Below are 27,911 nucleotides of genomic sequence, written 5' to 3' on the forward strand. Positions count from 1 at the left end.
TTGCAGGAGAAAGTGAAAGAAACCAAAAGACACTAGTATTTAGACAGTGCTTGCTCAAGATACATGACTGGGGATAAGAAAAAGTTCCTTTCATTCTCCAAAATAAATGGAGGAGGATTTTCCTTTGGTGATGGAAAAAAGGGGATCATAACTGAAATTGGAAAGATTGGCTCATCAGATTCAAAAGCATTGGAGGATGTCTATCTTGTAGAAGGATTGAAGCATAATCTTCTGAGCATCTCACAGCTGTGTGATAAAGGTAATAAAGTTGTTTTTACAGCTGCAGGAGTCAAGGTAAAAAGATGGATACTAAAGAGGTTGTGCTCAATGCAAGGATATATAAAAATGTATACAAAGCTGACATCATGGCACTACCAGGACCTGAACTGACTTGTCTGAGTGCTATAGAAAATGATCCCCTCCTTTGTCAGAGAAGACTTGGTCATGCAAGTCTGAAATAACTAAACATACTTTCATCCAAAAACATGGTATTGATATTACCCAAAACCAAGTTCAAGGAAGAAAAGCTATGCAGTACATGTGTAAGGGGGAAGCAGGTAAGATCCTCTTTAAGTTCAAGAACCATGTTAGCATAACCAAGTGCCTTGACCTGGTTCATGTAGACTTATGTGGACCTATGATACTTCAAAGCAGAGGAGGAAAAAGGTATGTGTTTGTAATTGTAAATGACTATTCCAGGTTTACTTGGACTTTATTTCTAGCCTCCAAAGAAGATGCCTTTGATGTATTTGAAATCTTCATTAAAAAGATTGAAAAGAAATTAGGTATTTCTTTAGTTTCTATAAGTTCTGACCATGGTTCAAAATTTGAGAATGTAAAATTCTTGAAATATTGTTCAACAAATGGTATAGATCACAACTTCTCATCTCTTAGAACACCACAACAAAATGGAGTGGTGGAGAGAAAAAACAGAACTTTGGAAGATATGGCTAGAACAATGATGATTGCAGCAAATGTTACTAAAAACCTTTGGGCTGAGGCAATAAGTACTGCAGCATATATCATAAATAGATGCATGACCAGACCCTTGTTAGAGAAGACTTTCTATGAATTACTAAAAGGAAGAAAGCCTAATATCTCTCACTTTAGAATCTTTGGATGTAAATATTTTATTCATAATAATGGAAAAGATAATTTGAAAAAATTTGATGCTAAAAGTGATGAGGGAATCTTCTTAGGATATTCACTCAATAGTAAAGCATATAGGATTTTAAACAACAGAACAAACTGTGTTGAAGAAAGCATGCATGTGATATTTGATGAATCCTGTGTCAAGACTAACCTACAGGAAGAAAATGATGCTGAGGACAAGGTTGCACAACCCGGTTCATTGAATGAAGCTATCAAACTTGGAGGCACTTCAACAAGGGGAATCGAAGCTGAAGGCACAGTGACAGGGGGAACTGAGCCACCAACTACCCCAGATCAAAATATTGTCAGTGATCCTAGTGGCTCACTAGGCTTGATTCCAAAAGGGTATAAATATCAAGGATCACATCCCATAGAAAATGTTCTCACTGAACTCACCTCTGGGATTACTACAAGATCTGGACTAAGAAGTATGTGTTCTTTCAAGGCATTCCAGTCAGAACTAGAACCAAAGAAGGTAACTAAAGCATTACTTGATGTTGATTGGATCACAGCTATGCAAGAAGAACTGAACCAGTTTTAAAGAAGCAAAGTATGGCACTTGGTTCCACTACCAAAAGATAGATCAGTAATTGGAACTAAGTGGGTGTACATGAACAAAGTTGATGAGCATGGAGCAGTCACAAAAAACAAGGCAAAGTTGGTGGTCCAAGGATATAACCAAGAGGAAGGAATCGACTTTGATGAGACTTTTGCTCCTGTAGCAAGATTGGAAGCCATAAGATTACTTATAGCATTTGCTGCCTACAAGAAGTTTATACTTTATCAGATGGATGTGAAGAGTGTAGTTTTAAATGGGTTTCTCAAAGAGAAGGTTTATGTCAAGCAACCTCCAGGATTCGAAAGCAAAGAGTTTCCCGATCATGTGTATAAACTGGATAAAGCTTTGTATGGGCTGAAACAAGCACCTAGAGCTTGGTATGAGAGATTGTCAAAGTTTCTATTGGAGAATGGTCATTCCAGAGGTAAAATTGATAATACCCTGTTCTTAAAAACTAATGGAAAGAATTTGTTAGTTGTGCAGGTATATGTGGATGACATTATATTTGGATCAACTAATATGAATATGACTCATGAATTTGCAAAACTCATGAACAGTAAATTTGAGATGAGCATAATGGGAGAACTAAATTACTTTTTGGGTTTACAAATAAGACAATCAGCATCAGGGACAATGATCCACCAACAGAAGTATGTCAAAGAGCTTCTCAAAAGATTTTCCATGAAAGAAGCAAAGGAGATCAGTACTCCTATTGCCACTGCCACAAAGTTGGACATAGATGAAATAGGTTCAGATGTAAAGCAAAATATGTATAGAGGTATGATAGGATCACTCCTATACCTCACTGCAAGTAGGCCTGATATTGTGTTTAGTGTAGGGCTATGTGCCAGGTTTCAAGCTAAGCCTAAGGAATTACATCTAAAATCAGTGAAAAGAATCTTTAGATACTTGAAAGGAACAAGTGATCTTGGATTATGGTATCCCAAAGTTAGTAACTTTAATTTGGTAGGATACTCTGATGCTGATTATGCAGGATATCTGGTGGATAGGAAAAGCACTACAGGTATGGCACACTTCTTGGGATCATGTTTAATTACCTGGTCCACAAAGAAGCAAAATCCAGTTGCTTTGTCCACTGCTGAGGCTGAATATATAGCTGTTGGGTCTTGCTGTGCTCAGTTGTTATGGATTAAACAATAACTTATGGATTTTGGTATAGATGTTGGTTGTGTTCCCATTTTTTGTGATAATACAAGTGTCATTAACATAGCTAAAAATTCTGTTCAACATAAAAGAACCAAGCATATTGATATTAGACATCACTTTCTTAGAGATAATGTTAAAAAAGGTCATATATCAATTATGTTTTGTTCAACTGAGGAACAAATTGCTGACATATTTACTAAGGCCTTGAGTAGAGAACATTTTGAAAGAAACAGGTTAGCCTTGGGGATGATTAAAATTGTATAAATCTCCCCCAATGATTGATTAGAAAAGACTGTACTTAAGTGATAGTTGATTAATTCAGTCTTACACATTTAGTTATGTATCCAAATTCCAAAATTTTAGAGTAAATTAACTCAACTATGTGTTGATTTTGCAGATAGGAAAAACCATCAAAGTAAATTTTGACCATTGTTTACACAGTTCAGGTATGATTTTCACTTATTCATGATTGCATAAGAGAGAAACACGTTTCTTTTCTTGGTCCCTTCCGTTATACTTAAACCGCCAAAACTCCAAAAGTCATCTGCCTCAAAAAGCTGCCAGCCTTTTCCCATCAGTTCAGAACCCTTCATCATTACGTTTCTATCCAAATCCTTTCCTCACACGATTCAACTCCCTCTAAATCACTCTTAAATACATTTATTTTTTTTCTTTTCTTATTCCCTCTACACCTTCCTTACAACAACACAAAAATTTTCTGACTCAGTAGCCATGGACTCTTCATCATCTTCTTCATCCTCTTTACCTGACTCCGCCACAAATACTTTCACCTCTATTATCATCCACCCAAACATCACCTTACCTCCATTAATTCCTCCTCAAATCACCCAAAAAATCTCTGATTTTGCTGCGTTCAGAAACTTCACAAATCCTTTTACATAATTTTCTCCAAATACCTCATTCCACTCCAACCCGTCATTTTCTCCATCAATCCCACTTCAAATTGTTGATCAAGATGATGAACTCATTGCCAATCTCATCCCTCGAAGGTCCAGATCTGTTCTAAAATAAAATCCCTCTTCTGTTGTCATTGATGTAGATGAATCTACTTCAGTTAAGCCTTCTCCTGAAGTTGTTTCTCTTCGGATTCCTTTTACTCGAGGAAAGAAACAACAACAAGATGCTTCATTGTAAGAAGCACTTCATGCAAGTAAAAAGAAATGGGTTGCTCCTTCTGGTTCTCCACCTCTCAGTAATCCCTCTCTTGATATTCTCCTTCATTCTAAAAAAACGAAAGCATATCATTGTCAAAAACTCAAAATCCTCTTTCACACCTGTATCTCCATCCCAACCCACTTCCAAAACTTCATCGTCCTCAAAATCTATGGAGAAAGCTTCTCCTGAGAAAGCCTCCACTGTTAAAGGATTCCCTTCCACCAGAGGCTCTTCAAAATCCTCTTCTCGTTTGAAGAAATAAGTATCCCAACCTGTTTCTTATGATTCCTCGGACTGAGATTCTGATTTTCTTCCTAATATCCCTCTTACTTTCTCTACTCAACCTGATCCAGATCTTGACTATGATGTTGCTTTTGATACTCCTGCTGACAAGGCCTTCATGTCAGGTCAAGTTCTTCACTTTCAAAAATGTAAGTTGGCTCGGGGTAGAGTTGCCACTAGTTTTGGGGGTCTTGATATGGATGTGTTGCTTACTAAATTTAATGCTCAGGGGTGGTCACACCTGTTTCTTCAAGGTGATTATCAAAGAAAGTTTGGGAAAGCTGAAGTGTATGAATTTTACACTAATGGAGTTGCTGTTGGGGAGATGTTCTCCACCACTGTTCATGGTAAAATCATAAATATCTACCCTGCTGATCTGAGTAGAATTTTACATGTTCCTACTGAGGATTGGGGTCATTATGTGAAAGGTGCTTGGCCTCCTCTTGATAACCTTCATTCAGCTATTGATATTTCTAAAAAATTCTCTAGAAATCCTTCCTTTTTAACTCATAGAAAGGTTCTCAAGAATGAGATGTCTCCTCTTCACTAGTTCTATTTTGATGTGGTTCATAAAATGATCCTTCCTAGATAGGACAGGAAAATAGTAGCAAATTTTCTTGATCTCACCCTGATGGAATTACTAGAATCTCAGACACCAATTGATCTTCCTACACTAATCATTAAGCACATGCAAAGGGTTTTAATTCAAGATGTAAATGGGCATGCTTTGCAATATGAGTTCTGGCTTGCCCCTGTTTTCGAGGACTTTCATATTCCTGTCAAAGTATGGTCATTGCAGACCACAAAGGATGTCATTGGGTCTGTGAACCATGCTATATTGCCTGCTTCTATGAGGAGTGCTGATAATCCTATGCAAAGGTTGAGGAATACCCTTGTTGCGAAGCAAAGTGAGGTGGATGTGGCACAAGCTGCATTGAAAGTTGCTCAGACTACTCATGAGGAGAAGAAATAGATCCTTCAAGCTCAAATTGCCTCCCTTACAACCCTTTTAGAAAAGGAAAGAGCTGAAAATGCAGATATCATTAAGAAGCTGACCTCCCTTATTCCTTCTTCCTCATCCACTTAAGTCCTCTTAGTGTCCTTAGGCATCTTTCATTCCTACTTTTTGGTTAAGATAGTTCTCTCTTATTGTTTATCATGGGATGATGATCATTGTATTCTGTTCTTTCAATGAAATGGTCTCTTTTTGTTTTATGTAGCTCAATTCTGTTTTATTGATACATTGCTTGTTTTTTGCTCTAATGTCTTCATGTTTTAGTGATAGCCCTACTGGCCATGAATTATAAGACTTGCTTCACTCATTGGTCTAGTTTTTCGATGATATCAAAAGGGAGAAGAACAGATTATACAGTGCTTATAACTCAACTGACTGATCTGTGTTTCATTCTGTTTCCTTTACTTAACTTCTTGGTGAGTATGTCAGGTTTGTGGTATGATATTGCTATGTTTGTCATCATCAGAAAGGTGGAAATTGTGAGCATATGGAGTTTTGATGATAGACATGAGAATGAAACATGTGGTAAAAGTTGTTCCATCCAACTGAACCAAGGTTACCTGCAGATAAGTTATTGATATGATGACCTAGCTTACAAATAAAAGTGGATAACATTTATCACATTAGAAGTTGAGTTGAAAAAGAAGACTTGCATAAGTTGAGTGAAAAACAAGAAGTGCAGAAGTTAAGTTGAACAAGGAGTCTTGAAGAAAAAGAAAAGAGGAATCATATTGAAAGAAAAAAAGAGGGGCAACAAAGAGTAGCAGAAAACTATCTGGAGTTCTATTGAATATAGAAGTTGATATCAATTAAAGGACTCCATGAGTTAGGTGCTTAAATACAAGAAACGAATTCAAAAGTAGGGTCGAGCACTAAAATGGTGTATCAACAATCAGCATATCAGTTCTCATACTTGAAGAAAGAACCTGATCTCTTACTTGGCAAGTTGTAGAATTTGTGTGGTAAGTAGGTTCTTTGAGTTGTAATAAGTCATTATTTTAGTCTCAGTGATCTATAAGCTGAGTTAGGAATTGTGTCTTCAAGTTTGGGAACTCGAAGACTTGGGAACACTTATCTTGGGAAGATTTGTGTTTTTGTAGTAGTAGGAGTTAGAAGTTTTAATTCCTATTTTACAAGAAGTCTTGTAATTTTGTTGATTGTTGAGGCTCAAGTATTATAGTGAAGTTAGGTTAAATCCTGTAGAGGTACAAGTCGTGGTTTTTTACACCTTTCCTGAGTCGGGTGTTTTCCATGTAGAAACACTGTGTTCAGTATTTACTTTTGCGAACCACGTTTATTGACTTGTTCCACAGATAGGCAATTAATAGGGCTTGTATTCTTAACACCTTCCCCCGAACCCTTCACATACCGGTAGCTTTAGTGCACCAGACTGTCTATTAATTATTGTTTTTGTCGTGTTGTCCCTTCTCCAGGTTGTTGAAATTGATTCTTCATTAGATGTTATATTTGTATTGAAGCCTGATTAGTTCTAAAATCTCTCATTAAAGAAGATGCATGCATGCAGAATATGTAATTTTTTTCTACTTTACGAGTCAGCAGTCACCAAATATATAGTATTTTCAAATCGATGATTAATTTTTTCAAACTTTTTCGTATGTTTACTCAATTACTATCCCACATAATCAAAAGTAAATTACTGAAACGCAATAACATAACATTGAAGGGCAGCATTGGAGTAACTTGTACACTTGTTGTCATGTGATAATTGACCACGAGGTCCGGGTTCAAGCTTTGAAAATAACTTCTGGCAAAAATGCAAGATAAGATTGTGTACAATAGATCCCTGTGGTCGGACATTTTTTCCGGACCTTGCAAATAATGAGAGCTTTAGTGTGCACCGAGCTGTCCTTTTATTAATTATTGTTTTCATTGTCGTGCTGCCCTTTCGCCAGGTAGTTGATACTGATTTTTCATCTGATGTTATATTAGTATTGAAATCTGATTAATTCTGATATCTCTGATTAAAGAAAATGCATTCATGCAGAATAGGTAATTTTTTTCAACTTTACGAGTCAACAGTCACCAAATATATAATATTTTCAGATCGAAAGAATCATTATTTCCATAACCATAATAGTACAATATTTTCAACCACTTAAATATCTTTAATTTATAATATTATATTTTAAATTATGTGATCATTTTATTTAAAAGAAAATCAAATATTCAAAAGCATATTTTATTAACTTAACTATATTTTCAACACACCCTCCTCACGTAAAGGTTTGATTAATTCTTTCTTATAAGTCCAGTACACTAAAATTGTCTCCTTTTTTTTTTTTTAAAATGAATGTCAGTGAGATTCAAACCGATGACTTCTATTTACTATAATTATAATATCATTTTGAATTATATTATTGTATATATTACCTAAATATTTAAATTAATAAAATATATTTTTTAAAATTTACTTAATTATATTCTCATCTTGCTAGTAAATCAACTGTGGCCTTTGGGAATATTGGATTGTCTTACTCTTTTGGACTCCATAATGTTAATTCCACTATGTTTAATAAATAATGTTATTTTCAAAATGGAAAATAAAAAAAATTCAACAAATCAAAAAAGTGCTAATTTTGGTATTAATATATTTTGGTCAACTTTAGTGTCTACCCCCATATAGGTCCACATAATTCCCCACAAATTAAAGATGAAATAAATTATAAGAAATTTATTTAATAAAAAAATTAATATTTAAGTTGTGGTTGTTCAATTCGAAAATCAAGATCAATGAAGTCAATTATTTATTTTTATTACGACGTAGCTAAGTTATAACTTTATTCATAGTCTGAAATCAGATATGATTTAAATACTTGTCCATTAAATCGAGGATCACCTTAACTTTAGTCGTGTTAGGTCTTGACCTTACTAGCATGGCGTTATCCACATCAATCGATGTTTCTATTTCCGAATGGAAAGCAAAGACCTCTTAGCAAACAAATTTGGCGGTTGATTTGGAAAAAAGATTCATATTGTCGCACGTGAAATCAAAACAAATATGATTTTGTTTAGTTCGTTTTTTCTTAAAAAACTTACTATATTAAGGGGTCGTTTTGTTGTTGATTAGAGAATTATTCATGTATTAAAACCAGCATAGTCGATATAACTATGTTTGTTAATTAGCTTTTTACAGGTTTGATAGATTTGCCTTCACAAATGTTTTATTATAAATATTTCAGTTATTTGTAAATTGATAATTAACCAAATACTATGATGCTGAATTTTATACAAAACTACTAAAAAAATTAACTAAAAGCATGATATTAAGTATGCTAGTGCTAGTTTTAATACATAAATAACTCATTTTCTAATCACCAACCAAATAACCCCTTAATACGTAGTTAGATTTTAAGAAATTGAGACAAACAAGAACACTTGTAATTATCCCATAAATTTTAAATATTTACAAAAAGATCATGACATTAATTGTATTTTTCAAAGCAAAGTATTATTCGACGTTTTTGATGATCAAATATATTACGAGAAGATTTGAACTATATCATTATATGTTTGAGAAATACTATAATAACGATATTTGAATCAGATTTATACTCACAAATATTCACCAATAAAATCTCTGTTTTATTTTTATTTTTTTTAAAAAAAGGGCAAAGCTCTTGTTATTTAGTTTAATTAAGGATATTAATTTTCCCTTGGATAAAATTTCTTTATTTGATTCCCCTGTAATTTTGTAAGTCATGATACAAGATACTTTTGAGAATATATAGCCAATTATTTTTCTAGATTACATAGACTTTCCACTAGTAATTTTTAATTAAAGTAAGATTTAGTTGACATTTTAATCCATTAATTAATAATATATCATGATAATGACAATCATGTATAGGAAAATCAACTTCATGACGTGATTGCTTGTCTACTTAGATCCATTTCCACATGGTATGTTTTGCATAATTACATAATAACTAAATTTTGTTAGTACTAATTAATTATCATTTGACTTTCTAAAAGTTTGTCAAATTTTGGTCATGACTTGAAACACCTATAAAAGCAACTGGTCGAGGGTCTTTCAGAAACAATACGTCTTTCTATCTTCACGAGGTAGTGTACGGTTCGCATGCATTCTATCCTTTTCAAATTTACTTGCAAAATTTCGAGAAAAGCATCTAGTACCTTCTCAGATTATGGTCAAAGTTGCTACGACATACTCTAACTTCATATGGGTCCTATTAATTCCCCCCCCCCCCAAAAAAAAAAAACTTGATTTTAGCGTATTTTTGTCACTCTTTTGTGTTGACATGACACCTTTATTACATAAAAATGGGATCTACGTCAAAGGTGTCACGTCTGCTAAAAAAGTGTCACATCAGCCCCAAACTCAATTTTAGCGTATTTTTGTCACTCTTTTGTGTTGACATGACACTTTTATTATATAAAAATGGTGTCTACGTCAAAGGTGCCACGTCAACTAAAAAAGTGTCACATCAACTAAAAAAGGTAACAAAAATATTCGAAAATTGAGTTCGGGAGGGTAATAGGTTTCCTATGAAGTTGGAGTGTGCCGTAGCAAATTTGGTCATAGTTCAGAGGAATATTGGGTGTTATACTCCAAAATTTCACTAAGTATGTTGTTGAAAATCCTACATTGAATATATATATATATATATACACACACACACATCAAATATTAAAATTTAATCATATGGAGAGAGTGCGTAGGACGTTACAAAAGGTGGATATACTGTTGAAACTAATAACAACATACTCAGTGTATTTCCATAAAGTAGGGTCTGGAGAGGATAAAGTGTACGCAGTCCATAGCTATTTATAGAGTAGAAGTAGAGTAATCCCGCCATGCGGCACGAATTTGATGAGTTTTCCGCAGTTGAGTATTATCATGACTCTTTGATGAAAAACCTAAACCTTGCGAAGCAAATTCCCCCACAATCGTCCTGTGTGAACACCTTTGCATAACCAGCTTCAACAGTTACGCTTAATTTTCCCACGTCCGGTAGACTTTCTTTCTACAACCTTGATTTCACTAATAGAATCGAGAAAGGTTATTAGAATAGGCCGAGAAAAGGGCTAAGAGGGAACCATAGGATATTACTTAAGTAAAGGGAGAGACTATTTTTCGATAGACTCCCGACTCACGACAAATAACAGTATAACAAACAAAAAAACATAAAAACAAACAACAAAATGAGATAACACACCGCTAGATAATAAAAGAATCATGACACTCACAAGGTAATACTATAAACTATCTATTTGAAATCATTGACAACACCAAAATACCACAAACAAGAGACTAAATGCACAGATACAAACAGAGTACTCTTCCCTACTATTACGGACGTACTCCTACCCACTAACCCTCTACCCTAATGCTGCAGAACGATATAAAAAGTAATTGATATTAATACAGTTTGCTTCCTTAACTCGATTAGTAGAAACCCTAGAGTCCACTTCTTCCCTACACTACGAGCGGGTTGAAAGGGAAAGAGTAAAGACTATCTATATGAATTATGTGCCCTATCTCGATAAGTTGAATTATGTGCCCTATCTCGATAAGTATAAACGATTAATCTCAAATTCGAAGCGTAAGTTCCCTCATATTTAACAACTACATTAATGGAATAGTTCATATACGTTCACCCTTGACATAAATGATAAATTAATTTTTGATGTTTTAAATTAATAGGATATCTTATATGAGACTCATTTAAAAAGTTTTCACAAGTATGTTTGCTCCATGATTTTGCACTAAGAATTGTATGTATTGTTTACCATAAATAGATATCCTATTTACTAGGTGTTCCTTAATATTTGTCAATTCATAAAATCAATGTATAATTACTTTTTCTGTCCATTTTTACTTATTCACTTTTCTATTTTGGAATATCCTACGATACTTGTCTAGTTTATAAAATCAATGGATAATTTACTACTTTTACTTGTCATTTTTGACATCAAGAAAAGACAATTTCTTTTTCTCTATTTTAACCTTAGCACTAATTATTTTTTCTCCTAATTAATTTCAAGATACAATGTAAACATCATTTAATAGTGGTACTATAATAATCATGTTATTAATTGTTTTTCTTAATAGGCGTGTCAAGTCAAAATATGACAAGTAAAAGCGAACGGAGGAAGTATCTATTTTTATCCATTTACCCTTGATATTAAATGCAATACATCACTCATTTCATTTTTCAAAGTAAAAAATTAATTATATTCAAAGGGTGATATAGTAAAATCACTCCTCTATTTATTATTTCTTAAAATATGTATTAGGTCAAAAGTGGACAAGTATTTATAGACGAAGGGAATAATTATTTGTTTTCACTTTTATCCTTAATAATAAATATAGAAAAATATTAATATAGTGAAAAAAGAGAAGCATTAAATAAAGACGAGTAATAAATGAAGATAATTTAGTCCAATTATTCACCTTCTGATTAATGTTTTACTTAAGAAGTGTGTAACTTAAAAAGGTAAAAAAAATAAATAGAAACGGAGGGAGTAGTAATTTATTTGCTCTTTTTAAACTAGGAATTTTTGGAATATCAACTATTTCTGTCATTATTCATTTGCTAAATCAATCCAATATTTCAAAAAGAAACAGATTTTCGAACCCCGAACCCCGAACCCTGAACCCTGAATCCAGTGTTAGATCGCATCTAGCACAATATGTTTTCTCACACGGCTTACTTTACGCAACATTTTAAAAAGAAATATCAATGTCGATGATAAAAGTTCTAGTTATGACAAAACAACTCGATCGAATGACAGGAAAATACACAAGAAATATTGCCTATAAAGAAATACTAGGTGAAATTATGCCGAGAGACCCTCAACTCAAGTGTGTGAATCTAACATTTAAACAGTCGTGTGTATTTAGCATATCTATATCCATCGTAATCCTATAAGTTGAGTTTAAAAAAGAAAGAGTGTGCAAATCTTACGCCAAACTCGTTGAGATAGAAAGATTATTTCAAAAAACTCTCAACTCAAATGCATAAATTCAACATTTAAACAACCGTGCATCCAACAAATTTAAAGAACTAAAAAAAGTCGTAGCTCACGATCACTCAAACGCGTAGATAAAAACCTAGAAATGGACAATCCAACATCTAGTTTAGGGTCGGAACCTGAACTAGCGATCAACTTCAACTTCATAAATTTTAAATAAAGTAAAAGATATTTAAAATTAATGACCAAACGCCTACTACCTTAAATTACAGGAGTACAACAATAACATTTCCAGCGTAATCAAGTGAAGTTTGAAAAATATGATTATATACATGCATTATCCCTAGTATGTGAAGATAGAGAAATTATTCCGAAAACCCTCGACACAAGTGCATGATTCTAACATTTAAAAAAACACGTATTTAACGTAATCTTACGAGTGAAATTTGAAAAATATAATGTACATGCAAACCTTACGCCAAATTCATAATTCGAAAAATGCTCAACGCAAGTGTATGAATCTAACATTTAAACAACAATGTATTTATCATATCTCTAATATATCCAATGCAATCTTACCGGTGGATTTGATAAAGAAAGAGTGTACGCAGAACTTATGCCAGACCTTACGTCAAACGTATACTAAATAAAATTATAGAAGTACAACAACAACATATTCGAAAAATCTTACAAGTCAAGTTTGAAAAAGATATAACATATACAAACATTACCCCTGATTCGTAGAGATAGAGACATTGTTCTGAAAGACCCTTGACTCAAGTACATTAATCCAACATTTAAACAACCACGTATCTATCAATAAGAACAACAAAACCATACCCAGTATGTTCAGAAAGGCCCTTGACTCAACTATATCAATTTAACATTAAACAGCCATATATTTATTAATAACAACAACATACTCAGTATGTTTCAAAAGACCCTCGACTCAAGTATATCAATTCAACATTTAAACAATCGTGTATTTATTAATAACAACAATAACATATTGTATGTTCTGAAAGACCCTCGACTCAACTACATCACTCCAACATTTAAACAATCATGTATTTATCATCAACAACATACTCAATATGTTCTGAAAGACCCTCAACTCAACAACAACATCGTATGTAGCAATATGATTCAACAACAACAACATATACTCAGTATGTTCCTAAACACCCTCGACTCAACTACATCAACTCAACATCTAAACAACCTCATATATGTATCAACATGATTCAACAACAACAACACACTCAGTATGTTCCTAAATACCCTCGACAAAACTACATCAACTCAACATCTAAACAACGTCGTATGTATTAACATGATTCAATAACAACAATATTCTCAGTATGTCCCTAAACACCCTAGACTCAACTACATCAACTCAACATCTAAACAACGTCGTATGTAGCAACATGATTCAACAACAACAACATACTCAGTATGTTCCTAAACACCCTCGACTCAACTACATCAACTCAACATCTAAACAACCTCGTATGTATTAACATGATTCAACAATAACAACATACTCAGTATATATGTTCAGAAAGACTCTCGACTCAACTACATCAATCCAACATTTAAACAAGCACTTATTTTCCGCAATTAAAAAAATAAATAAATTTAAAGTATAGTGCACGATCACATGAATCGCGTTGAATAAAAACCCAAAAAAAGAACACGAAATCCAACATGTACTTCAACAGTGTCGGAACCTGACAAACACAACCGCTTCTCTTTGACTGGCGCGTGTACTTCACCCTTTCCATTTTTTTTTTTGCCTCCCAAAAATTATCTATATATACGCAAATAATAATTATTATTTTACAAAAAAAAAAAAGAAAAAAAATTCAGGTGAGTAAAAATTGTACTCTCTCTATTCCTCCGATCATCTTCTTCGATCTCTTCTGCTAAAAACCCTAACCCCCCACACCCCACCCCACCCAGAAAAATCGATCTTTTTGTTAATTTTTTTTTTTTTTTCGTTTTTTTGGTGATTTTTGAGATTTTGCTTGAAAAATTGAGCATTTTGGGGGGTTGAAAACCCTAAATTTTACAGATTTAATAGCAACTCTTTTTGTAATTTTTTCTTTCATTTCTTTTTTTTTCGAAATTTTTGGAAAAAAAAAGGAAAAAATGGTTTTATTTTTCATGAAAAGTTGAGGATTTTTGGGTTTTAATCTGAAAAATTGAGAATTTTTGTAAAAAAAAAATAAAAATCATTTCTTTTGTCGGAATTTTTGAAAAAAAAAAAAAAAGAAGATGAAAAAATGGTTGGATTTTTTTATGAAAAAATGAGGATTTTTGGGGTTTAATTTACGATTCATTTTATGTTCTTTGGAAAACCCTAAAATTCCCAGATTTTCCAATTAAATTTTTTTCATTTTAGCTGAGATGAAAAAAAAAAAAAAAGATTCTTTTATGGTATTCGATTTTAGCTGAAAAATTGAGAATTTTCGGGTTTGAATCTGCGATTCATTTGATGTTTCTTGGAAAACCCTAAATTCCTAGATTTAAAATTAATTTATTTTGTAATCTTTTTAACCGATTTGTTGTTTCCAATTTTGAACTCGATTCATTTTGGAAACCCTAAATTCCCAAATTTTCAATTAAATTTTAATCTCCAAATTTGATTTTCTCTGAAAAATGTAGAATTTTTAGGTTTGAATCTGCGATTCAATTGTTCTTTTTTGGAAACCCTAAATTCCCAGATTTAAAATTAATTTTTTTTGTATGTGTTTTTCCCTCGATATCATCGGAAAAAAATTAATTTTTTTTGGTTAGTGTTAATTTATGGTGTTTGATTTTGCCTGATAAATTGAGAATGTTTTGGGTGTGAATTGATTGATTGTTGCAATTTTTGAATAGTTGATTAATTGTGGTGTTTATTTTTGGAAACCCTAACTTACTTTCCTAATTTTGGTGTTTTTTTTTTCAGGTTTAAGGTTGTTTTTTAGGGTTAGGGTTTACGTTTTTCAGGTTACATGTATGGATACAGATTCTGTTGATTTGGATTGTAGAGATGAGATTCGTTGGGGCTCAGAAATCAAAGTTTATATCCGGAAAAAGCGTAGAAATGCTGCAGCCGTTGATGCCGTGGTGGTTAATGCAGCTGCCCCGGAGGCGATGCCACAAAACCTAGATGCAGCCGTTGATGCGGTGGTTGTTAATGCAGCTGCGCTGGAGGCGATGCCACAAAACCTAGCTGCGGCCGTTGATGCCGTGGTTGTTAATGCAGCTGCGCCGGAGGCGATGCCAAAAAACCTAGATGCTGCGCAAGCGAATCCAGAGGAGGAGGAGCAATTGGATAAGGTAACACCTCAAACTCAGGATGTTTTGATTGATGATGTTACCTCGGGAGATGTGGCCGATGGTGGGAAGGATGTTTTAAATGAAGGTGGCGAGGGTGATGGGACGGATGTTTTAAATGAAGGTGGCGAGGGTGATGGGACGGATGTTTTAAATGAAGGTAGCGAGGGTGGTGGGACGGAAGTTAGAGATGATGGTGGTGGGGTGGATGTTGGAGAGGAAGGTGGCGAGGGTGGTGGGACGGATGTTGGAGACAAAGGTGGCGAAGGTGGTGGGACGGATGTTGGAGAGGAACGTGGCGATGGTGATGGGACGGAGGAGGTGGGTAATGAGATTGATAGACCGTTTATTACTAGAGTGGATGATAGGATTAGGATTAGTTTAAGCGGGGGTAATTTGAATATTGAGAAGGTTAGAGAGCTTAAAAGGACGTTAGAAAGCGAGCTCTATCAGGTTAGGAATTGTGCGAAGAGGATTGAAAATATGGAGCGGGAGCGCATGCAGTTGAATCCTATTAATAGTAGTGGTAATAATGCTGTAGGTAGGATTTTTGTTGGTGTTCCTGGGGGTGGACTTAGCTCGCGTAGACGTCAACAATATCTAGGTGGGGATGATGGGATCGGACATAGGTCTGTAGTGCGAGTGAAGCATAGTCAACCAAGACCATTTCATCCTAGGCCATATCAGCCACCTAGTCTTTCGGTTGTTGTAAACAATAACAGTCCGGTTGGCGAATACGTGGAGAGGGAGAAGAGAACTCCGAAGGCTAATCCATATTACAAGAACTCGGAGTTCCTTCTTGAGAAGGACAGGTTACCAGCTGAAATCAATAGAAGATTTAAGCCGAATGGAGGTGCGAGGAAGGATAGAGGAGTGTCGAACCGTGGTTTTTCCTTCGACGATAATTATAGAAAACAGCTGTATAGAAGCTGTACTGAGCTGCTTCAGAGGTTAATGAATCATAAGTTTGGTTGGGTGTTCAATGAGCCGGTAAATGTGAAGGCACTTGGGTTGCACGATTATCTTGATATCATTAAGCATCCTATGGATTTTGCTACTATTAAGACTAGGCTATCCCAGAATTGGTACAACTCTCCGAAGGAATTTGCGGAGGATATAAGACTTGTCTTTGACAATGCCAAGACTTATAATCCTAAAGGGCAGGATGTTCATATAATGGCTGAGGAGTTGTCGCGCATTTTTGAAGATAGGTGGGCTGCAATAGAGGCCAAGTTTAATCCAGAGTGGAGGTATCAAATGTATCGTGATGCAGGTTTGCCCACTCCCACTCCCACTCCGAGAAAGCGCGGTCGTCCTCCTTCCTTTGTCCGTGAGCCAGTTCCGTATCGTGTACTTGCACATACTCCTCAAGCAAAGACTTTCGAAAGGTCTGAGTCAATCACCGAAGCAGCTGACCCTCGGAAGAAGAAGCCCTCAAAGTATTCTCAGGTTGGTAGGCCACCAGTTCTGAAGAAACCTAAAGCAAAAGATCCGAATAAGAGGGTCATGACATACGACGAAAAGCAGAAGCTAAGTACTAATCTTGAGAGTTTACCTCAAGAAAAGCTTGAGGCGGTTATTCAGATTATTAAGAAAAGGAGCTCAGCACTTAGTCAGAATAACGAGGAGATTGAAGTAGACATAGACAATGTCGATACAGAAACGCTGTGGGAACTCGATAGGTTTGTGGCGAATTACAAGAAGAGTCTGAGCAAGAACAAGAGGAAAGCTGAACTTGCTCTTCAAGCCAGTGCAAGAGCTGCTCAGAGTGCTCCCATTACAGTGAGTTTCCGTGTTCATATTTTTCTCTATTTTCAAATACCTCATTATCAAGTGTGGATCAGTGTTTCTTAGTTTTCACGTTTCATTGTAGAGTTCGGACCCAATGGTTGCTAATGCATTGAAAAAAAGTAGAACTGGTAAGTCAAGTCCTTTTCTATGATGAATCCTTGTTTTCGCTAAACATCATGTGGAAAATATATGTCATACCTCGTGTCTCTTTGCTTTATGAATAGGTGAAATGAATTCTAATGGTCCTTCTGCCCATGTAGAAGATGGGAGACAGGCGGATAATGCAAGCAGTTCCAGCAGCTCAGGCCGTTATAGCAGTGATTCAGGATCATCCTCTAGCAGTAATAACCATTCAGTCTATTGATGAATAAAATTCTGATACATTCTGTTGCTACTCATCCATGCATGAACCATGAACATTGATGTTCAACTGTATTAAATTTTGCAGCCGGTAGAAAGCCCGTCTGTAATTTCATTTGTTTATGTTTTGCAGATTCTGATAGCGACAGTTCCTCTTCATGTGGATCGGATGCAGAGGATTGACCTAGATGTGAAAGGATGTATAATGTATGTTAGCTGATGCTCATTGAGCATTACATTTAGTTTTTCTTTTGGGTGACGATGTTGCGGACTTGCACCTTCTTTTTTAAGTTCGGTATGCTTTCAAGTATGTTCATTATGTCTTGGATTGCCCCATTTCTTCCCGTGATTGAATGTTTGACTTGACTTTGTCGCAAGAATGCACATGAGCATTCATGTTCTTTTGAACTATTTTCGGAAAGATTGTTGAGGAATAAGAAATAGCAAATATGAATAGAAATTGGATTATCCATAGACTAAGAAGTGGATTATCTAAAAAGATTATGGATGTCTGTTTTTGATCACCGTGGTGTCCGGGCCAGCTATCGCGGCACCTCGACTAATTCCATGGAATACCTAATACTAGGTAACTTTGTCCACCAAGGCTAGGACGGATGGGAAGCGTAACCTAGTGTTTTTATCTCTAGTGGCGTTGAACCTGAGACCTCATGTTCTCGATCCATTCATTGACCACTAGGCCACACCATTGAGTGCAAAAGATTATTGATGTTATGGCTATAGTGTAGATTCGTGCCTAGTATCGATCATCGGCTAAGGATGAACACTTCCTTAACATATAGCCTTTCCACAATGAATTTCCCATTATTAAGCATGCGTCCACCTTATTGAATCTGGTTCTGTCTCACCACTTCCCAATCATTTAGAATCCTTCCGAAAGATAAATTCCACCATCGTGTGGACCCCACTGCATCTCGATCATTACTCGAGGGAAACAGGTCTGGAAATGAGACCCTCAGTGGCTCCTATCCTATCCCATTGTCCTTCCAAAGGAGAATATTGATGCCATTTCCCACTTTGTAGCTAGATATTCCTTGTCGGGAAAGGCCATAAATTTCTGATTGTTCTCCACACCACCCAACGATCTTCTGAAAAAATTGCAAAAACAAAGACGTCATGGAAAATACAGAGATGAAGTTATATAACATTAAATAATAGAGCTTTCATAGTGGAAGCTCTTGGTAGATTTTCATAGTGGAAGTTCGTGTTAAATATAGCTTCTACTTTTCCTCATTGCAAATATGATCAACTGTGGCACATTGATTGGGCTTCTTCCATATCAATTTGGAATTTGATTAGCAGCGGTTACAGAATATGTAACCCGTAGTTTTTGGGTCAGTGATATTTACCCAACTTGTGGATTACACTGGTATGTTGTTGTAATGCAAAAAGTCGAAGATTAATATAGTAATAGAGCCAAGAATGGTATGACCTTTTTGGCAGTCTCCTTGCACTTTATACAACAGAAGGCATAGAACATACAACAACATAGTTTAGAAGGTTACAGAATATGTAACCCGTAGGTTATGGGTCGGTTTACTTACCCAACTTGTGGATTTCACTGGGTAATGTTGTTGTAATGCAAAAAGTCAAAAGATTAAAAGTAATGGATCCAAGAATGGTAGGACAGTTTTCTTGCACTTAACGACAGAAGGCATAGAACTTGCAGCAACAACATACTCGGTGTAGGGGTTACAAAATATGTAAACCCTGTAGGTTTTGGGTCGGGGTTATATACTCCAACTTGTGCATTACAATGGGTATATTGTTGTATGTTGTTGTAATGCATAAAGTCACAGATTAAATGTATAATAGAGCCAAGAATGGCATGACCTTCTTTCTGGCAGTCTCCTTGCACATAGAACATTACTCAGTTTAGAGGTTACATATTATGTAACCCGTTGTTTTTGGTCAGTGGTATTTACCCAACTTGTGGATTACAGTGTGTAAAAAGGGCAGCCCGGTGCACTAAAGCTACCGCTATGCGCGGTGTCCGGGGAAGGGCCCCACCACAAGGGTGTATCGTACGCAGCCTTACCTTGCATTTCTGCCAGAGGCTGTTTGCAAGGTTTGAACCCTGGATTACACTGGGTAATGTTATTTTAATGCAAAAAGTCAAAGATCAAAGTAATCGAGCCAAGAATGGTAGGACCTTCTTGTTGGCAGTCTCCCTGCACTTAACGACAGAAGTCATAGAACTTGCAACAAGAACAACATCCTCAGTGTAGAGGTTACAAAATATGTAACCCGTAGGTTTTGGGTCGGTGATATTTACCCAACTTGTGGATTACACTGAGTAATGTTTTTGTAATGCAAAAAGTCAAAGATTAAAAGAATGGAACCAAGAATGGTAGGACCTCCTTTTTGGCGGTCTCCTTGCACTTAATAGCAGAAGGCATAGAACATACAACAACATGCATACTCAGTGTAGAGGTTACAGAACATGTAACCCGTAGGTTTTGGGTCGGTGATATTTACCACAACCTGTGGATTACAATGGGTATGATGTTGTAATGCAAAACGTCACAGATGAACAGTAATGGAGCCAAGAATGGTAGGATGTTCTTTTTGGCAGTTTCCTTGCACTTAATGACAGAAGGCATAGAACATGCAACAACACCAACATGCTCGGTGTAGTCCCACAAAGTACGCTCTGGGGAGGGTGGAGTGTACATAGACCTAAGAGGTGAGGTAGAGAGGCTGTTTCCGAGAGACCTTGGCTTAAGATAGAAAACAGTCTAGAAAAGTATTGCCCATCAGGGGCTGTGGGGACAGGAGCTATAAGAACTAAACCAAAAGAAAATGGCCATAGAAGGCTAGCTTTCAGAATAAGAAAAGGCACCTTATTAGCACGATTAGGGAATGCTTAGACAAGCAAAAAGCATTCAACAAAACGGAAAGACTTCATGGAAGTACTAGAGACAATAGATTGTAACAAAAACCAGATAGTAGCAAACAGTACAACAACAAAATATTACTATAATCGAATTACACGAAACAATAGAATAATAATAGAAATTGAAGAACAAGAAATTACAAGAGTAGTACTACGACTACTAGTATGGGCAACAAGACAATGCACTCCCACCTCTACTAGTATGGACGCACTACTACCTACTAACCTACTGTCTTAGTTCATGTCCTCCACACCTTCCCATCTAAGGTCATGTCTTCGGTAAGCTGCTATTGCACGGTGTCCTGTCTAATCACCTCTCGCCAATACTTCTTCGGTCTACCATCAATAGCCGATGTCTCACCTCCGCACTGGGGCATCCGGGGCATCCGGGCGTCTTCTCATCACATACCCGAACCATCTCAAGCTTGCTTCCCACATAGAACATCATTATGGATAATCATCCGAGTAGAATCTCAGAGGCCCTATATAGTTGGGAAGAAGCAGGAATACAAACAAAGAGTAGAAGTAACTGGAGAATCTTCCTGCTACTAGACTATATGGAAAGAGAGGAATCATTGGGGTCGTTTGGTGTGAGATATAAGGGATAAACATTCCCGGGATAAAATGAAGGATTATTTTATCCATGTTTGGTTGGAGGTATTAGTCAATACCGGGATTACTTATCCCACCATTTACATCATAGTGATGGGACAAGTTATCCCAGGTAATCCCGGGATAACTAATCCTGGGATAACTCTTTCGCAACCAAACGACCCCTTAGAGTTTTTGAGGATAGAGAGAGTAATATGCAGCAAGTCAAACTGAATTGTATTTTGTTGTTATGTTTTTGGTGTAATCAGATATGCTTTAATGATACTTGAATTGTATTTTGACTTTATGTTTTTGGCGTAATCAGATTTACTTTAATGATACTGTCTCTATCATTGATGTCTTAGACTCATTATCAAAGGGATAGGACGGTACGTTTAGTTTCCTTATATGTAAATATGGTTTCCAGTACAACCCATGTACCGATTTACGAAAATAGAAACAGTTACCGATTTTAAAAAAAAAAAAAAAAACATAATTATGGAAAATCATCTCGACTTACTTCATTTATGCTCAGTTAGTATCTGAATGTTGCCTGATAGTGATCCGCTTTTTCATCTGATAACTTTTATCACTTCTTTATTTTGCTGTATGCTTCTTGAGTGGTATTTGGTCGTTGTGAACTCCGGTATTTCCAATTTTAATATATAAGAAAAGCCGCGGACTTGAATTTTTTATCTTTAACGTTCAGTTGCTTCCCGTCCCCCTCTTTCGATCTCTGATGTTCTCGTTTCTTGTTTTTGCAGGAAATCTTTTTCAGACGTGCGTTGATTCAGAATGTCAAGTTTGACTCGCTAAGTGTGGTTCCTTGATGATGAGATACTGTGATGGCATAAACAAATCGTTGATTTTTACCATCATTTAGTTAGTCGATATACAAATATCTATACAACGTGGTCTCCGTTTTGGGATTGAATTCTAAATCAGATTGGTTTACAGCCGTAACGTGAGAAATATAGCACCTGTAAAATAGCACCAGTTAGTTTGCCTGAAAAATATCATGTTGTGGTGGGATTTCATTCATTTCATTGCAGTGTTGTTAGAGCTACTAGGCATGACGGCATGATTGTTTGACGTCCTGCAAGTGTACAAAGAACTAGTGCAGCCTATGTCGCCCGGGCTCATCAAAAATGTCATCAGATGCGTGTTGGATTCTTCATCCGACGTGGGTGCGGCAACATTATCATAGACTCCGAGCGACTTGGGCCGCAGCTATGATAGGTTAACGTGTATTGTCAGACATTGTATAGTGTAAACTAAAGTGATGATAACTGTAGACTCTGTACATATGTAACCATTTTTTTTTTTGCTTTTTTTGGTTTCATTCTTGGTAGATAGCTTGTATGTCACATTTACTTTTTTGAGTAGGTAGATCAGGGTTGATGAAATGTATAATTGCTGCATCGATGTTGTTTTTTTAGAATCACGACTCGTATGAGTCGATCAGGGAACTTGTTTTCTCGCTTTTTACAAGTTTTTCAGTTTTATGGCTTTTTGGTTATAGTTGTTATATGAAAATGATCTGAAATGGTCATTTTCTTCTATTCTGTTTTGTAAGAGAGCAGGAGATCTCATTTCCTCTCGACGTCGTGTGAACTTCCATTTCACATAGTTATAATTGGACTAAAGACAGCCATACTGCAGTTTGATGGGATGTTACACATCGTGTTAGAGCTGAAGGGGATGTTATGCATCGTATTGGAATAAAGACAGCCATACTACAGTATGATGGAGATGTTACGCATCGTATTTGAGCTTGAGCTTGAACAGAGTTGTCGCGAGCTACGAACCTACAAAATTTGAGCTCAAACAGAGTTGTCGCGTGCACGAAAAATTGAAAAAACATCTAAATTTGGGGTCCGTGACACATAAATAGCAAAATAGGCTACAACCGCCTATCTAATATAATGAGCATCATTTAATAGGCCGTCACCAACGAACCCACAAAATTTGAGGATCTACATGATACACTGACCAGCGACGAACCCTATGAAATATTCGACCGGCTAGAATACTCATCCGGAGAATCGATGAACTGAAAGAATGTTCAGATAGTAGCAGTGCCATGAAAATACAACAGGATGAGTGATTTTTAGCATTGTGTAATGCCATACCCAACAAAACACATCTTATTGCACCATTCAACCACTACGAGCACCCAAACATCCTATCAACGACGATATATAAAATTCGAGAAATACAAACTTCATATGTATCTACAATGGCCTATTGATAATTTGGAGAAGGCATATCTCTTCCAGGCATGTTTTGATTCTGATGAGGATTTCCACCGGAAGTATTCGGAGCATAGTTCTGATTTGGAGGCGGCATGTTTGGGTTCTGATAATGGTTTCCACCCGATGGATTTGAGGCATAGTTCTGGTTTGGCCCTGGGCCGGTTTGGTAAGGCATGCCACCACCGTTGTTTGGTCCGCCATTGTATTGATAATTCGTTGGTGGATTGTTTGGTGCTCCACCGTAGTTATTGAGAGGCGCCCCACCATGGTTACTGGGAGGTCCTCCGCCATAGTTCTGTTGCGCACCTCCCATGTTGGGCTGCTGTGGTCCTCCGCCATAGTTTTGTGGCGCACCTCCCATGTTGGGCTGCTGCGGTCCTCCTCCCATGTTGGGAGGCCCTCCGCCATAGTTTTGTGGCGCACCTCCCATGTTGTGCTGCTGCGGTCCTCCTCCCATGTTGGGAGGCCCTCCGCCATAGTTTTGTGGCTCACCTCCCATGTTGGGCTGCTGCAGTCCTCCTCCCATGCGAGGCTGCTGCATCCCGCCCATGTTGGGCTGCTGTTGCATCCCTCCCATGTTAGGCTGCGGCTGCTGCTGCTGCTGTTGCATCCCTCCCATGTTTGGCTGCGGCTGCTGCTGCTGCATCCCACCCATGTTAGGGGGCGGCGCATTTCTCATATTGGGAGGTCCGCCACCCATGTTGGATCCAGGGTTCTCTCTTCTTCTCTCGAAATTTCTGGACCTATCAAAGTTACGAGGTCGGTCATTACGTCTGTTTCTCTCATTAGCTCGGGCATTGTTTCTCACCCACTCCTCGTGGTATTTCGGGTCATATGGCACAGCCTGCCCATTGATAAAAGGCTCCCCTGCAATATGCACCACAACAGATACTGATGTAACAGAAAAGAACATGATAATATCCAAAAGGGGCAAGATAGACATGTGTGAAACCTCTTCATGGAAATGCCAATCTGCAGAAGATTGGTGATTCAAGTATGTGCTTGTGCCATTACCCACAAAATAAATTATTAGGTGTTAAATCATAAACGAATTTACTGTACAAAATCCAGCATTTCATATTTCAACTGCATTTTCCAATAACCCCCGTGTCTCAATTTACATGACATTTTTCCATCTTAGATGTTACTGACACACTTCAACTAGATAACACTAATTCATGTAACTTCCACAAAATTTCAAGGATTCAACTTCAATTAACTGCTACATGTTCCCGGTCAAAATTTTGCTACTGTTCTAGTATTTTCTTTACCTAGTAATTTAACTCTTCACTAAGATCATGACATATACAAGTCAAATTGACGTTTTAATACATCCATGCCAATCAAACTATGTTACACAAATATGATCACCAAAAATTTATATATGTAAAGGGACGGGACACGAAAGCAAGTCCATGGATTGGAAGAAAGAAATCACTTCTAAGTCTGATCTGCCAGGAGCAAATGCCAAGTGTTTTTTTTTTCTTGATTGGTAATGTAAAATAAAATTATAATTTCAAAATTGTGGCAACAAATACTGGTCACTGCCTACCTCCATAATCTTTATTTCTGACATCCAGGTAGGAATCGGGAAGCACCCATCTAACCTTGGGCAATTCTGCACATGGATGAAAGAACAAATGCTTAGTTTCACCTCTTTACCTTTAAGAAATACTTGAAATATAAGATGAAGACATGACCAAAAAAGATGAAAGTAAAAGGACACTAAAAAATGCATCACCTTTTAGCTTGTAAGACAGCTCTTCGGATACTAGAGCTCCAAATGCATAGTAATGTCTCGTCGAGACAGAGTAGATCTTCATTCTTGCCTCTTCCTCACTGAAAGGTATAATAATCACATAACCTATCCAAATAACTAAAATATACTTCTTTGGAAGTATTTCGCATGCCAAAGCATGTGCACTGACTGGACATATCCCATCAAAAAGTAATCAACTTTTATTTCCAGGCAGATTGCTTAAACTATTTAGAGTAAACAACTACGCATCAATTCAAAGTTAGTTGAGAATAGCTAATAAATCCTCAATATCCATTCCACTCCATTTTAACTTTCTTGTACGAACAATCAATAATTTGTCTATCAATATTTTGTCTTCTAAAACTAATTAAAGATCCTCAAATTCTCTACATTACCTCAATACACAAATTAAAGTTTTTTTCTCTTTTACTACCTTTTTTTTACCACTTAATCATTACTATAAGTTAGCGACCCACATAGGGCAACAAGAAGTGCAATTAAATGATTGAGGGTGCCAACATACACTATGGAATATAAGATGTATAGTTCTGGGGTATCAGGGCATCGTTACTCATATTTGTCAGATAAAAAGTTGTGCATATGAGATTGAGGAACAGTAAGGTTAAGAGTGTATGCAGACCTTAACAACACTAACAATCCTCGTGAAGATAGAAAGATAGTTTCCGATAGACCCTCGGATCAAGAACAAACTTCTATTGAAAAAATTACCACAATGCATTTAATAAGACTACATGCATCTAAATATCAGAGAAACAGACACAAATTCATATGTCCCTTCCCTTCTCTCCATTTCTAACTAATTAGACATTACAATACATTAGCAATCCTCATAAGCTAAGATGTAATCTCAACCTAATTTGTGTCAACAATTCAAGCACAGATCAATATAAACAACAACAAAAACATAGTCCAGTCATACCACAAGTGGAGTCTGAAAAGGTTACAGTGTACGCAGACCTTACCACTACTTAGTAGCTCGCATTTCAAAATGGGCTCGACTACAAGGGTATATAATAGCTCGCATTTCAACGCACTATGTAAGAAAATATACAAAACTCAGATCATTTCAATCCGAATTTCCAACAAGAGACTGTGTCAGCTATTTGAATGCTGAGCAACATAAACAACAACAATAACATACCCAGTCTAATCCCACAAGTGGAGTCTAGAAACCTTAAAGAGAGTACGCAGACCTTACCACTACCTCGTAGCTCACATTTCAAAGTGGGTAACATAAAAAATCAAACAAAAATCACGTCATTTCAATTCTCACCTTCAGACAATCGTAGCTAAAGTTCCAATTGTAGAGAGTATGCAAACCTTACCACTACCTAGTAGCTCGCATTTCGCATTTCAAAGCAATCCGAAAAAGGAAAATACAGAAATGAAATCAATAACGTAAAAAAAAATCATATCATTTCAATCCTCACCTTCAGACAATCGTAGCTAAAGTTTTGATGTACGTAGACCTTACCACAACCTCATAGCTCGCATTTCGCATTTCAAAGCAATTTGAAAAAGGAAAATACAGAAATGAAATCAATCACGTAAGACGACAAACAAAAATCAAATCATTTCAATCCTCGCCTTCAGATAATCGTAGCTAAAGTTCTGATTGTAGAGTGTACCCAGACCTTACCACTAACTCTAGCTCGCATTTCGCATTTCAAAGCAATTTGAAAAAGGGAAAATACAGAAATGAAATCAATCACGTAAGAAGACAAAAAAATATCATATCATTTCAATCCTCCGTAACTAAAGTTCCGTTTGTAGAGTGTACGAAGACCTTAAAAGCGAGTAACGCAAAACAACAAACATCCTATCATTTCAATCCTCACCTTCAGATAATCGTAGCTAAAGTTCCGATTGTAGAGCGTACACATTATTAAAAAGCAAAAACAAGCAAAATTTACATCATTTTCAAAACTCACCTTCCAACAATCTGCGCAAGCGTTTTGATATAACTATCAATAATCTCATCTCTCGTCGGATCACCTTCCGGTTTCTCCATAACAACAAGCCAATGCTCAAAATCACATCCGTCAAGCAAAATCGTCTCCTTCGGTGGCCTATTCGACCAGTTAGGGTTCGGATCATTCAACGACGACGACGTCTGACGTGTCGCGTAACCTCTCACCGCCGTCACCTCCGCCGGAGTGAATGACCGGAGATTGAAGGCGGCGACGGCAATGAGTGGCCGGAGACGGAGGAGAGAGAAAGAAGGAGGAGGTGTAGAGAGAGAAAGTGAAGTGTAAGAGCGAGAGAGAGAAGTAAGTAGAGAACGAGTTAAGTAGCGAGTCGCCATTTTTGTGAGAAACCCTAAAGCAGAAAGTGAAGGGTGGAGAGGGGTTTATATAGAGTGAGGAATTGGGGTTTATCAAAAATGGACACGTGTCATATTACTATTTGTTGAAATTTCTAGCATATTTTATTAAAAAAAATTGTATAGAAATATGTTTTATCGTTGTTCTAGTCGTAGTATTGTAGTTTCTGCTCGTAAAAACAGTCTCTAAGATTTGCATACATTTTACTCTCTCCAGATTATGTGGGAACCTACTAGGTATGTTGCTACTGTTGTTACTTGTGAT

General features: G+C 36.5%; 2 protein-coding genes across 7 annotated transcripts; one reads left to right on the forward strand and one right to left on the reverse strand.

Annotated features, from left to right (window-relative positions):
• The first annotated feature begins 14,285 nt into the window (after positions 1-14,285).
• Positions 14,286-22,793, forward strand: LOC107845233 (transcription factor GTE4). 3 transcript variants are annotated; one of them, XM_047398400.1, is made up of 5 exons: positions 14,286-17,414; positions 17,506-17,551; positions 17,684-17,764; positions 17,917-17,990; positions 22,053-22,793. In XM_047398400.1, exons 1-4 carry the CDS (start codon positions 15,312-15,314, stop codon positions 17,964-17,966), a joined length of 2,280 nt encoding a protein of 759 aa, XP_047254356.1. In that variant the 5' UTR covers positions 14,286-15,311; the 3' UTR covers positions 17,967-17,990; positions 22,053-22,793. The 3 variants fall into 3 exon arrangements, 2 of the variants coding, with proteins under 2 accessions (XP_047254356.1, XP_016544949.2); XR_007046049.1 differs by having other exon boundaries at positions 15,094-17,414; positions 17,648-17,764; positions 17,917-18,078; XM_016689463.2 differs by having other exon boundaries at positions 15,100-17,414; positions 17,648-17,764.
• Positions 22,794-23,337: 544 nt separating this feature from the next.
• On the reverse strand, positions 23,338-27,789 carry LOC107845234 (multiple organellar RNA editing factor 8, chloroplastic/mitochondrial). Of its 4 annotated transcripts, none has more exons than XM_016689465.2 (5): positions 27,255-27,789; positions 25,285-25,382; positions 25,096-25,161; positions 24,070-24,410; positions 23,338-24,000 (listed from the first exon to the last, which is right to left on the reverse strand). In XM_016689465.2, the coding sequence occupies exons 1-5, from the start codon at positions 27,626-27,628 to the stop codon at positions 23,533-23,535; spliced, it is 1,347 nt and encodes a 448-aa protein (XP_016544951.2). In that variant the 5' UTR covers positions 27,629-27,789; the 3' UTR covers positions 23,338-23,532. The 4 variants fall into 4 exon arrangements, with proteins under 4 accessions (XP_016544951.2, XP_047254357.1, XP_016544952.2 ...); XM_047398401.1 differs by having other exon boundaries at positions 23,338-23,897; positions 24,036-24,410; XM_016689466.2 differs by having other exon boundaries at positions 23,338-23,966; positions 24,036-24,410.
• Positions 27,790-27,911: the final 122 nt, after the last annotated feature.

Source organism: Capsicum annuum, chromosome 10 (assembly GCF_002878395.1).
Source record: "Capsicum annuum cultivar UCD-10X-F1 chromosome 10, UCD10Xv1.1, whole genome shotgun sequence".
NCBI lineage: Eukaryota > Viridiplantae > Streptophyta > Magnoliopsida > Solanales > Solanaceae > Capsicum > Capsicum annuum.

What these genes read in the sequence shown, in the direction of transcription:
- LOC107845233 (XM_016689463.2), top strand. Translation starts at nt 15,312, where the DNA reads ATGGATACAGATTCTGTTGATTTGGATTGTAGAGATGAGATTCGTTGG. An exon ending in ATTGAAAAAAAGTAGAACTG is followed by an intron (nt 17,552 to 17,647) that starts GTAAGTCAAGTC and finishes CTTTATGAATAG; the next exon opens with GTGAAATGAATTCTAATGGT. An exon ending in TTCAGGATCATCCTCTAGCA is followed by an intron (nt 17,765 to 17,916) that starts GTAATAACCATT and finishes TATGTTTTGCAG; the next exon opens with ATTCTGATAGCGACAGTTCC.
- LOC107845234 (XM_016689464.2), bottom strand. Translation starts at nt 27,628, where the DNA reads ATGGCGACTCGCTACTTAACTCGTTCTCTACTTACTTCTCTCTCTCGC. An exon ending in CTTGCGCAGATTGTTGGAAG is followed by an intron (nt 25,383 to 27,254) that starts GTGAGTTTTGAA and finishes TATACCTTTCAG; the next exon opens with TGAGGAAGAGGCAAGAATGA. An exon ending in CAGAAATAAAGATTATGGAG is followed by an intron (nt 24,411 to 25,095) that starts GTAGGCAGTGAC and finishes TGCATATTGCAG; the next exon opens with GGGAGCCTTTTATCAATGGG.